This window comes from Ascaphus truei, chromosome 4, assembly GCF_040206685.1.
Source record: "Ascaphus truei isolate aAscTru1 chromosome 4, aAscTru1.hap1, whole genome shotgun sequence".
In the NCBI taxonomy this organism is placed as follows: domain Eukaryota; kingdom Metazoa; phylum Chordata; class Amphibia; order Anura; family Ascaphidae; genus Ascaphus; species Ascaphus truei.
This window is the reverse complement of record NC_134486.1, coordinates 124,789,680-124,802,930: the sequence shown is the minus strand read 5'-3', so window position 1 is coordinate 124,802,930 and position 13,251 is coordinate 124,789,680. Positions and strand designations below refer to the sequence as shown.

General features: G+C 47.7%; 1 protein-coding gene across 2 annotated transcripts in view; it reads left to right on the top strand.

The window, feature by feature from the left end:
• The first annotated feature begins 3,815 nt into the window (after window positions 1–3,815).
• Window positions 3,816–13,251, top strand: part of LOC142493077 (sulfotransferase 6B1-like) — a 51,045-nt gene continuing 41,609 nt past the window's right edge. Inside the window, exon 1 of one of the 2 annotated variants that reach the window (XM_075596547.1) lies at window positions 3,816–4,152. In XM_075596547.1, the coding sequence (XP_075452662.1) occupies window positions 3,951–4,152 (202 nt within the window). In that variant the 5' untranslated portion in view covers window positions 3,816–3,950. The remainder of the gene's footprint in view (window positions 4,153–13,251) is intronic. The other variant, XM_075596546.1, reaches the window with a different exon arrangement.

Genomic DNA, 13,251 nt, shown 5'->3' with positions numbered 1-13,251 from the left:
CTGAATGATGCCCTGAATAAAGTTGCTTGTTCACCCAGACCTCTGCCTAGTTGTCAGTTTCTGGGCAGGAGGGAGACATCTGCAGTGATGGGAACTGACTTCTCACATCCTGGGATCCTATCACAGCTGGAGGCGCTGTACCATGAGTGAGTAAGAAATATGTCCCTAAAGCCTTTCCCATTGCCCATACCATCGCGCAGCTCAGCTTCTCCTGACACCACAAGTAGTCATCAGCATCACACAGAAGCAGTAACCAGTGTAGTTCCCAGAGGAGGGGGGGAAACAGGATTACATTTGGAGGCGCTGCTGAGATGACAGGACAGGCTTTTAGTGCAACAGGCAGCAGTAAGCAGCAAGGGGCCAGGCCCCTGAGGCTACACCAGGGACCTTGGGCACCCAACCATGTTAAGGAAGGGGGAAGTCCCTCTCTGAAGCTACACCAGGGAGGGGATCAGCCTAGACCCTTACTGAATAGAGAGAGTATTGGGGCATACCCTGAGGGTAAGATACCAGGGTGTGTGGATACCCTTCACTACACACATAGTCCTATAGTGGGGGAGTACCCTAAGGCTACACCAGGGAATGTGGTTACCCTTCTTTAATCAGCTCGTGTACACACACAGTGGGACAGTTTATTAGCCAGGGGTTAGTAAGTGTTCCAGGGGCAGAGCGCTAGCCAGGGGTTAGTGCTTGTTCCAGATTCTCAAGAGTACACATAGTGGGACAGTGTATTAGACTGGGTTTTGGTACATTTTCCAGGGGCAGAGTGCTAGCCTGGGGTTAGTGCTTGCTCCAGATTCACAAAATGGCGTCCACTGCGAGGTCCACCGCGGGTGCACGTGCACGTGCATGGACTGCAGTCCAAAATGGCAGTTACGCCAAGCCAAAATAGGACCGCGTGGGATGTGGTGCAAAGGTTTGCAGAAAGGTGCAAGAGAAAGTGCAAGCTTTCGGCGCCAAGCGAAGGCACGCCCAGTGAGGTGATTGGCCTAGGACAAAGCCAAGCCCAGCTAAGTGATAGAAGGCCCATCTATGATATTCACCCAGGGGAAGAGCTGTTGTGGAGCAGCCAATCGAGGCTTTTTAAGGAGATGGGAGGGGTTTTCAGCGCAGACCCCAGAGCCATTTCCACAAGAGAAGAACAAGAGAGAAGAGCTGCTGCATACATGTGAGGCCTCACTGTGTTAAAATGGCTCTCTCTACTGAACATGCTGAATTGGAGGCAACTAACTACTCTCTCCCTGGCGGCTGCCTTGTGGTGAGAGTGGGCGAAAGCTACCACCTACGGTGCATCTGTGCACACTATCACCTGCCTGGAGAGCCCTTCGGCCTAGAAGCACGGTGCCAGCACTGTGCCACTTATTTTCTGTGGCCAGCTAGCCCAGTGCCCGCAGAAACGTGCCTGTCACCAGCGCGAGCCTTTACCCCAACCGGTGAGGCCTCGTTCCAGTTTTCCTCTACCGCAGATGCTGTTGGCCCGTGGGCCCTTGTGAACACTGCCGGAGTCGTCGGAGGGCCGGTGTCACCTTAAATATACCCTACCTCAGCTGCGGATTATGCTGTGGGCCCATGCGCGCTACCACGACTGTCGCGGCATATGGAGATGGTACTGTGGGTCTCAGGCCTGGGACCAGTACCGAACAACTAGAGGGGTAAGTGGACTGCCCTAGAGGTGTCGGGTGTGGGCCCTCGGGTGACCACAGAGCATGGTAGCTCCTTAAGTCTGCTCGTGGGATCTGTGGAAGAAAGACCCCCACTTAACTGTGCAGCCCAGAGGAGTTTCGGCTCAGAAGAGTTTCCATTGGATGCGGAGTTTCGGGAGCTTTCAGAGAGATCCACAGCTTCGGACGAAGTCGGAGGAGTCCGTTGCCCGCCTGCGGAGACAACGCTGGATGTCCCCTACCTTGCTGTGGGTGAGCTGTCCCATTCTCCTGTTGCAGCCGAGCCGGTCGCGGCCTGCTCACTGGTAGCACCGGTTGCGGCATCGTACGGTGTTCAGCCTGGTGATTGTCACGGTTGTGCTCGCCACAAACCAGGACCGGACCGCGGGACTGAGGTGGGGTTACATAAACACCGACCTGAGACCACGTAGTCGGATCCGGATTGCGCAGTTCATAGTCGTACATAGCAGGGTCGAAACTGGAGAGGGCAGCATAGTCAGTGGACTAGCTAGGGTCAGGATTGGAGACATCAGGGTAAATGTTATCCGAGCGGAGTTTTGGCAACAGGAAATAAAGTAGGTCCTGCTTCAGCGTAATAGCTGCAGGGTGGGAGCGGGTTCTGCGCGAGTGGCGACCACGGCCCATGGTACCATCTCAGCAAGGAGAAGGCTGACCGGAGTGGGCACACCGCTAGGCAGCACTGGTAAACCAGCACTTCAGCACAGAAGTCCAAAGCTGGCTACTGCAAGGGAGAGGGCAGCAGGCCACAGGATCCAAACAGTAACCTCTGCTAGAGGAGAATGCAGCAGGTTGCAGAATCCAGGCAGGCAGAACTCAGGCCTCTGCGTAGAGAGAAGCAGCAAGCCTTCGGGAAACAGGAACACAGGCCTCTGTGTAGCGAGCAACAGCTGGCCACCAGAACCAGGACTAGAGATGAGAACTGGAAACTAGAGCGTTTCGAAATCGTTAGTAACACACGAGGCAAGCCAGAGGGCTTGTGGCAGAACACATGTAACGTCCATAAAGGATTTATGCTCGGCACTGAATCAGTGCTAAGGCCTAGTATATAAAGGGCAGCGAGCCAATCACAGGAGGGAGGTGTGTGAGAATTCCTCCAATGACTGAGCACCGGCTAGGGCAGCAGAGATAGCTAGCACAGGTGCTTATAAATTGCTAGAGGGAGTAATTAGAAACGGCACAGTTCTGCAAGGCTATAACCAAAAGCAGAACCGGATTCCTTACTGTGATGAACTTACGGTCTCACCGGAAGTGACGACATCAATGGCGCCAGGCGGTGGTTGCACTGGGTGTCTCGCGAGAATGGCAGCCAGGAGTGATGTCACAAAGATGGCGCCCGCGGAGCGCCATAGTCAATATGGCGGCCCCCGCTATCCGGCTGCTCCGCTAGCTCCTGGTGACCGGCCCGCCCCACCAGCCGCCTCCGCAGTACTTCCCGCACCCCACAACCGTAGCGGAGGTAAGAAGGGGGTCAATGGAGCCTAAAGGGGTACCGGGGCTACAAGTGTAACAAACAAAATCAGACAATAGGAAAGGAAATCCCTGCCCAGAGAAGCTTAAAATCTAAGTGGTATGTTGGGAGATTTACAGAGACAGCAAGTGAGGGAATAAGTGCAGTAGATGGCAGTGCTTGGCTTCAATGGTTGGTAGGAGTGACTGTGGGTCTGGGTCATGTCTAGGCTATTTAAATGCTTCATCTGTCAGGTGAGTTTTAAGGTTCGACTCAATGGAAGAGAGGAGAGAGGAGAACTTTGTAGGTGATCCGAATCTTCTGGGGAAGCAAGGAGAGGAATTTAAGGAGGAGATCAGCAGAGACTGTTTTGGGAGAGAGTGAAATTAGTGAATATAAGCAACCTTATTTTGTGTCTTGAGTGAACTATTTAAATATTAATTTGGTTATAATTTAATGGTAGTACATAACACGGCCCACATGCATTGTTCTTTTACATTTAAGGAGTTTTAAATCATTTGGAGACCCCAGGAGGTTTTATAACAAATATCTAGGTTTTAGTTACGGAATGTTGTAATTCTGAACCTCTTTCTGGACTATTCTTGTTCTACAAAACTGGCATTACCAGAATGATGCAATTGCTGCCACAGTTTATGGGTTGTTATGAAACAGGTGAATGTTCTCATGCACATGAAGGGCTGTACTCTGTCTTCCTTCCTGGTCCGTCCCCACCCAGTTTATCAAAGAAGTGGAAAGTGTATGCAGAGAACAATCACAGACCAAACTGTTCTCAAAAGCTTTTCCAGCCAGAGTAGAAAAAAATGACAAACAGGGTTAAATTCTTGCAAGAGGTAGAGAAAGTGGTTTCAGCAGCTGAGGCGATGTCGCCAGACAAGCTGCTTTTTACATACAATGGAGTGTTATTTCCCAGCACTATATGCAATGCAGAGACCTTTGAGGCTTTGGGATCCTGTTTTGAGTCAAGAGAGGATGATGTAATGCTGGTGGCTTATCCTAAATGCGGTAAGTTTCTAAATACATTGTTTGGTATATAGGGCCTATGTTTAAAATCTAATTGTGCAGTAAACTGGTGCTTAGAGAGACACCTACATTACTTGCTTTTTTGAGAGTTGTTAAATGGATCAATGGAGGAGTCACATGCCCACACACACTTACTCGCACGCGCACACATATATACACACACACACACACACACACACACACACACACACGTGTCGGTGGTATAAATAGAGATGGCCGAATGAGCCAAAATCCGATCTGAGCACGGATATCCGAAAGTAGATTGGGCACTAACAATTTTGAGCAGATTAATCATTTTGAAATCCGTAATTGGATTTTATAGCAAATCTGATCACAAATTTAAAAAATATTGAATCTACACTCGCATCTGCTTAGCCCCTCCCACTTCATTACTGCTCCTGTTCACTTTGTGATTGTGGCAAGATTGTGGAAAAAATATCAGTACTAAAAGATGTAAAGGTAATTATAGGCTAAAGCTGGTAAATTCCGGGCATTATTGAAATCTCTGCACTCTGATTGATTAAAATTCCGGGCATTATCCAATCAGTAATGGTCTGAAATTTTTGGCACCCTGCCAAGTTTTTCAGCCAATCAGCTTTCAGTTCTCATTCAAAAAGAGTGAGATTAGCTTTTAGACAGGGGAGGTGATTGGACAGGAGTCAGCAGCAAGGCAATGACTCCTCCCCCACCCTGCCTGCAGAGAGCTATGCACAGGAGAGCGAGGGGAAATGTTTGTGTCTGTTGTGTGTTTCGTGGGTGTAAAAGGGGCCAGTAGAGTGTTTTATTGGTGTATGTGTCTTCTGTTGGTGTGTGTTTTGTGGGTGTAGATGGGGTAGCAGAGTCTGTTTTGTAGGTGTGTGTCTGCTGTGTGTGTGTTTTGTGTGTGTAGAGGGAGGGGTTGCAGTGTGTGTTTTGTGGGTGGAGGAGGGGTGCAGAGTGTTGTGTGTGTGGGTTTACAGGGGGTGTAGAGAGGGGCTGCTGGTGTGTTTTTGTTGGTGTAGAGTGGGCAGCAGAGTCTGTTGTGTATGTTTGTGTGTGTCTCTGCAGTGTGTGTTGTGGGTGCAGGGGTGGCTGCTGGTGTGTGTTTTGTGGATGTAGAGGGGGCAGCAGTCTGTTTTGTTGGTGTGTGTCTGCATTGTGTTTTGTGGGTGTAGAGGGGTGGCTGCAGTGTGAGTGTGTGTGTGTGTGTGTGTGTGTCTGTAGTTTTGTGTGTTTACAGGCGTCTGCAGTGTGGGTATTTTTGTGGGTGTAGAGGGGCGGCTGTTGTGTTTATGAGGGTGGAGGAGGGCTAGGGTGACCAGACGTCCCGGTTTTGCCGGGACAGTCCCGTTTTTTTCTGGGTTGTCCCGGTTGACGGCTCGTCATGGGAATGTCCCGGGTTTTGCCCCTGGTGACTGGTCCCATGCGCGAGGCGGCGGCTGTGCGCGGAGGCAGCAGTGTGAGGAGGATGCGGTGGCCGTGAGTATGTATTTTTTCCCCCCAATAGCAGGATGCCGGGGGCGGGGCTTTAGAGTAGAAGCAGGGGATTGGTTGGAGGTCAGGATATGCCGGGGGCGGGGGTTAGTATAGGGGACGGATGTAGGGAGTTGAAGTGTGTGTGTGTGTGTAAATAACGGGCTACTGCAGGGGTGGGTGTGTGCGTGTGTGTGTAAAAAATGGGCTACTGCAGGGGTGGGGGGGTGTGTGTGTAAAAAACGGGCTACTGCAGGGGTCAGGGGGGTGTGGGTGTAAAAAACGGGCTACTGCAGGAGTCGGGGGGGTGTGGGTGTAAAAAACAGGCTACTGCAGGGGTGGGGGAGTGTGTGGGTGTAAAAAACGGGCTACTGCAGGGGTGGGGGAGTGTGGGTGTAAAAAAATGGGCTACTGCAGTGGTGGTGGGGGGTGTGGGTGTAAAAAACGGGCTACTGCAGGGGGGGGGTGTAAAAAACGGTCTGGGGTGGGGGGGCAAATTGGCTGCTGTGGGGTGGGGCAAACGGAGTGTTGTGGTGGGGGGAGAGGAGGGAGAAGGGGGAGGGAGAAGGGGGAGGGAGAGGGGTGAGATTGGGGAGAGAGGAGAGGAGGGGAGAGAAGAGGGGGGGAGAGGGGGGAGAGAGAAGAGGGGGGGAGAAGGGAGAGAGAGGGGAGGAGAAGGGAGAGGGGGAGAAGGGAGAGAGAGAGGGGAGGGAGAAAGGAGAGAGGGGGGAGAGTGAGGGGAGAGAGTGAGGGGGAGAGTGAAGTGGGGAGGGAGAGGGGGGAGAGAGAAGAGGGGAGAAGGGAGAGAGGGGAGGAGAAGGGAGAGGGGGAGAAGGGAGAGAGAGAGAGGGGGGGGGGAAAAAGGAGAGAGGGGGGTGGGTGGGAGAAGGGAGAGAGAGGGGGAGGCTGGGAGAAGGGAGAGAGAGGGGGAGATTGGGGAGAGGGGGGGGGAGAAGGGAGAGAGAGGGGGGAGAAGGGAGAGAGAGGGGGGTGGAGAAGGGAGAAGGGGGAGATGGGGGGAGAAGGGAGAGAGAGGATGGGAGAAGGGGGAGGGTGGGAGAAGGGAGAGAGAGTGGGAGGGTGAGAGAAGGGAGAGAGAGGGGGGGAGAAGGGAGAGAGAGGGGGGAGATTGGAGAGGGGGGAGAGAGAGGGGGGAGATTGGGGGGAAGGTATGAGCTCGGAAGGTATGAGGAGGGGAGAGGGGAGGTATGAGGAGGGGGAGATGCGGGGAGTGGAAGAGGATGAGGAGGGGGAGATGCGGGGAGTGGAAGAGGATGAGGAGGGGGAGATGCGGGGAGAGGATGAGGAGGGGGAGATGCGGGGAGTGGAAGAGGATGAGGAGGGAGAGATGCGGGAGTGGAAGAGATGAGGAGGGGAGAGATGTGAGGAGGGGGAGATGCGGGGAGTGGAAGAGGATGAGGAGGGGGAGATTCGGGGAGTGGAAGAGGATGAGGAGCGGGAGATGTGGGGAGTGGAAGAGGATGAGGAGGGGGTGATATGAGGAGGGGGAGGAGTTAGGAGGGGAAGGTATGATGGGATATGAGGAGGGGGAGGTATGAGGAGAAATGGGGAGGGTGAGATATGAGAGGGAGATATGAGGAGGGGAGGGGCTGTGTGTGTAGGTAAGTGGCTGTGTGTTTGTTACTGTGTGTGTCACTGTGTTGCACGTATATTGGGGAGGGAGGTTGAATGTGGGGAGGGGAGAAAATTACATGGGGGGGTGTAAGAGAGAGAGGGGGAAGGAAAGGGTGACTGGGGAGTGCGAGGTGGGGTGAGAGTGAGGTGGTGTGTGAGAAAGGGGGTTCTCGCAAGGCCACCGAAACGTGGGTTCTGGGCCCTGGGAAAGCTGTCTGCGGCCCTGCATGGCAGTGATGTCACTGACTGCCACAAGGACAACAAGAGACCCTATTTTGCAAAGTGTATTATACAAGGTCAGGAATGTCACATTTTGAAAATGTTTTAATTTTAATTAATGCCTACCTTTTTTATTTAATTTTAATTTATGTCAATTATTTATTAAATTTTAATTTGTTAATTATTTTAATTTTAATTACACATACACACATACACTGTGAGGGAGCTGAGAGAGCGAGAAAGGGAGGGAAGGGGGGGAGACGAGAGTTTGTGTTATGTTAAGAATTGGAAATAAATATATTTTGGAAGTAGTAATCATCCCCTCCGAACTGGGCATTCTTGGCCAACAATGCCCTGGCTGTAAGAGTTGAAGGGCCCAAGCCAAGCCCCACCTCTATACACACAAACACACACTGCAGCCCCCACCTCTATACGCACAAACACACACTGCAGCCCCCACCTCTATACGTAAAAACACACTGCAGCCCCCACCTCTATATGCACAAACACATCGCTGCCCCGAGCTCTATACGCACAAACACACATGGCAGCCCCCATCTCTATACACACAAACGCACACTGCAGCCAGGGTTGCCACCTTCTATTGAAGGCTAACCCGGACATAACAACATGTTTTCGATCTATTTATTATATATTTACTTATCTTGCCTTTGGCTGTATCCTCCCCTCCAAATTCCGTTAACATGGCTGCAGTGTGTTTTGTGGGTTTTGTGGGTGTAGAGGAGGGGGACTGCACAGTGTGTGTAGGGGGGTGGCAGAGTGTGTGTGTGTGTGTGTGTGTGTGTGTGTAGAGGGGGCTGTCTATATGTAAAATTTCCTTTTAATAAACTTGCAGTAAAAGTATGAGAATGTAGACAATCATGCTGATAAAAATCAATATGATTACAAAAGTGGATCTTTATTTATGAAACAAAAGCCTACATTTAGCCTATAATAGTAATAATCCCCTCAGAACAGGGCATTACCTCTGAGGCGAAGCCCTGGAGAAACTACAGGCTATTATGATTATACCACAATTTACACCACACAACTTAGTAACCAAATAACATGTTCCCCACAAATGACTTCTATGTTACTGAATAAAGTAAAATACAGCTCAACCCCGTTATAACATGATCCGTTACAACGCGAATCCGCTTATAACGCGATGCAAGTGTAGCTTCCAATTTTTGTATTTATGAATACTTTACGACACGATTATTGGTATCTTAAATACTTTATTGTATAATGCATACAATTGTACATTATTTCTAACGCGATCCGCTTATAACGCGATGTGATTCTTTGGATCCCAAGCACGGCGTTATAAGGGGGTTGAGCTGTATACAGTACTTCACTAAGGGTAAGCTCAAAGTATAACATGTCTACACATTTGTTGTCAATATCATCTAGTAAAAGATGTAGGAGGTATGTACTAAGCATCACAAACTGCTTATTTGATGCATCTACGTACTGTAAATCTGATTTTCAATTACGTATGTTTGCACCAATGTACTTACCATACATGTCTCATCTGCACTATCGACATAAAATAGCCCCTTTTTTTTGGTGCACTGAAATAGGCTGCGCATGGAGTTCAGATGTAAATGGTATGTACTAATAAAGAATGTGCGCTCAAAGGAAAAAGTGTATTAAAATCATCAGCCAAGTTACACTTGGTGGAAAAAATCTAGTCTGTTTATATTGTTAATGCACAAAAAGTTGCTACATCATAACCAAAAATGTAGCTGACGTTGCGCGGATGTTCCTTTTTATATAGGTTAATAAAGTGTACAGTGGCGGCCGCCTTTACTCTCATGCGGCTTTCTCCTCGTTTTTTTTTAAACGCGGTGTCGCGCGGCTTTTTTTTTTTTTTCTTGCGCCGCGGGCGCTTTCAATGATAAGCGTCATTAGCGCTTATCTGTTGAAGTGGCCGCCGCGCGGGAAACCACGTTTAAATAAAAAGAAAAGCCCCACATTTATCCCGGCAAGCTTTAGAATAAAGCTGGCCGGGATAATATTATTATTTTACCGTATGTTTATTAGAAATATTACCTTAATTTATATACATATTCTATATAAAAATACCCTTATTATTGTTTTAATTCAGACTGTATCAAATCAGGTACAGTATTCAACATGAAATTCATTGCAAACTGCAAACAACTAGCTGTGCCATCATATATATGAAGCCTACATACATACGATGCACATTTTATGAAGGTTTGTACTACTTTTTGTTGCACAATAAAAAAAATCAAAACATGATCTTAGTACATAGGGGGCTATGCACTAAGCAGTGATAAGTCGTTTTAAGAGCGCAGAGTGCTCTTAGAACGTGAAGTTCCGCCGAGCGCTATTCACTAAGCCGCGCAAACAGGCACTTTGCGCTCCAAAACTGACTTTTTCAAGGAAATTTTTAAAAGTCCAACTTTGCTCGTACGATGAGCTGTTTGCGCTGAATCCTGTCCTTCTGTGTGATTCAGTAAGCAACGCAAACTTATCGTACGTGAAAGTTGCGCTGAATAAACTCATCTTGGATTTCGTCACATCATCTTAAAGGCAAATGAAGCACAGTCATTTAAGTGACATCATGTAAAAAAAATAATTAAAGTCGGAACATGGTTTGAACAGCCAATCAGGTGGCTGTTAACCATTTTAAGGCTAAATGTGACGTCACAAGCCCTATTTATGGCCGTGACGTCTCATTTGAGCCCAAGAAGACGACGAGACAACATCGGTTGGGATTTAACATGGGGTTTTTTTGGATTGAAAGATGAAGATAGAAGATAAAGAAGATCAAGAAATGGTGACAGATGAAGATAGAAAAAAGAAGATTTGGGTACCTGATCCGGATCTTTATGGCGGATGGCATCGGATGCTGTTGGAGGCCTTCAAGGTACGTGAGCTTCCTGTTACGCTGGGAGTCGGAGGGCCACCGCTTCTAATGGTAAGTAATATATTGAATGTTTGTAAATGTCTTTTTAACAGGTTTCTTCATTGGATGTGTTTTTTGATTTTTTGGGGGAGGCACATTGGCTGATAATATATTAATCTGTACCACTTTAGGGTACAGATTAATACATTATTATGACAATATTTGGGGGGCATTTGTGGCTGGGTATTGCTGTTGTTTTTTTTAATGACAGTTTCTTATGTGGATGTGTTTGAGTGTTGTTTGAATGTATTTCTTTGTCTTTTAATGTTTACATTCATTAATGTTATAGTAATTCATTGGTTTGATTGGTTAGTGTTACTATTCATTTTGAGTTGGTTTAGGAATTAATTGGTTTCATTGGTTAATGGTTTAATTAATTAATTGTTGATGTTGTTACTGCTTGTATTCATTGGATTAGCTGGCTACTGTTTTTATTTACTTTATTTAGGTATGCTAATGCAGTGTTTAATAATGGGCAAATAATCTAATAATCTATTATCCATATCTGGATAATAGTAATTTTGCACATTATTGTACTGTATGCATTAGGGCAGAGGGGGGGGGGGGGGGGGTTCGTGTATTGATGTTTGTTTAATTTTTTTTAATATACATGTGTTTCATAGTATAAATGAGCAGAGGGTTTCCGGAGCTGAACCGCATTGGCTTCAGGTCCGAGGACTCCCTACTTCAGGAGATACAGGCCCCGTTATGGGGTGCCGGTATCCCCTGCACTTTCAAGCGTCCGCGTCACGTGACCGGGACATTGAAATTCTGCAGGGGATACCGGCACCCCATAACGGGGCCTGTATCTACTGAAGTAGGGGGTCCTCGGACCTGAAACCAATGCTGTTCAGCTCCGGAGACCCCCTGCTCATGCACACTATTATTCAAATGAATTTATTTAGTGTACGATCGCCTGTAACAGCCTTGCAAGGAGATGGCAAATCTCCAAGCAAATGTTACATGCGGCTTTTTTTCCTAGCAGCTAGCGTACGGGAAGTTTCAGTGCGCTAGCAGAGGGAAAAAACCTTGCACACACGATAAACCAGTTTTGGGCACGTCTGATAGAAAATAGGCTGAGGGCCTTAGTGAATCGCGCCGCAGGCTTCATTTTTTATCGGATGTGCTAAATTTTTCAGGCCAGCTCGAAAGCTCGGAGCTTAGTGCATAGCCCCCATAGACTCCATAATATTCAACTAGCAACAGGATGGAGCAGGTTGTATCAATTATGTGTCAGCATTGCATAATGAAAGGATTCATCTGACAAGCTGGCAAGGGAATATGTAATGAATAATCTTTAAATGCAATGTTGTAATTTAATACTACAGTAAAAATAAGAATGAATCTCTCCGAGCCTGCTACCCAAGCAGTTGCAAGATGGCCACTGCCATTTATTGAGCTTTTGTCACGAACATCAGCCTTCAGGGATAGCTGCCGTGAAGTGATCAAGAGTTCTGAGGGGTGCAGAGACTGGAATGTTGATGAAATCGATGGCACCTCTGAACCCGCTTGACACCCCACCATTAACCTCTTCCCTTCTCTTAACATCTGCTACCTAAACGACCACAAGTTGTCCACCACCAACTAAGAATAACCAGATATACACGGTTCTGCAGACGGCTACTGGAATGATGGGAAGCCCTTGCAAGCGTAGGGAATGGGGCACTTCTGAAGCACACAAGGTGCGATGATCTATGACTTATTTACACATGTGGTGTGACCTAGAAGTATGAATGTGCAATGAATGACTCTCAATCAGCAGGCTTGGTCCTGTAAGTGCTTCAGATTCCCCTTAATCGAATCAGGCATGCCATCCAAACGGTCCTCTTCACAAGAGGTATCTCATTTTTAAAAGAAAAAAGGTCTGGCACACCTGAACATTGTACTTCTCTGCCACGTGGGGGAGTCTAATTGTGAATCTGATTTAGAGGGTGAGTCATCCCTTCCCTGTTCAGAAAAGACATGCTGAGTTTTGTCCAAAGTCCATATTACACAATGAGATGCAGAGTATCAGCCAAAGTCTGAAAGAGGAAATCTCCTCTGTAGGTGGCCATATTGTCAAACTCAATGAATGCCTAGAGGCAACTGAGCCGACCCAGCAATTACAGTGCACGCAAATGACCTACAAGAAATTAAGGCAAATATCACAGCTATGTTTTCCAAACTGGAAGACGTTGAGAATCATTCCAGGTGCAATTACTTAAAATCCGGGGCATTCTGGAAGAGATACTGTATATAGGGATCAACTGAGATGATTTCTTTCCCGCCTCCTCACCAAGCTACTCCTGGAACTTTCAGAACAAATGCTGTCTATTGATTGACCACACTGAATCCCTGAACCTAGGGACCTGGATGCAGCGATTCCACGTGATGTAATCACTCAACTTCATTACTACTGGACAAAATAAGATATTCTTTTAGTGTCCCAACTGAGAGGGTGAGTTGAATTTGAAAATATACAGATCCACATTTTCCCAGACCTTGCTTGGGCCGCTCTGGGCAAGAAAAGGGAATTTCAACCCATAACCTTAATACTTAGAAAAACAAACAAACTACCAATGGGGATTCCCTTGTAAACTAATATTCTCCTGCCAAGACAAGCTACAGACCCTCCAGTCCCTCAAACAATGGATATCCTGAAAGCACTAGGTTTGTTATCTCTGGAAGAAGCTGTACTGTCTTTGGAGCAATCCCATATCCTGCCTACATCCCAGCATCTGGCCTGGATTAAAAGAACCACCCCAAAGCACCGGAAGATTAAACTCATCTAAATATTTCAAGTCTTTCCTTTTTGTCAAATCTATCTATTCTGGGAACCCACTAACTACTTAATACCA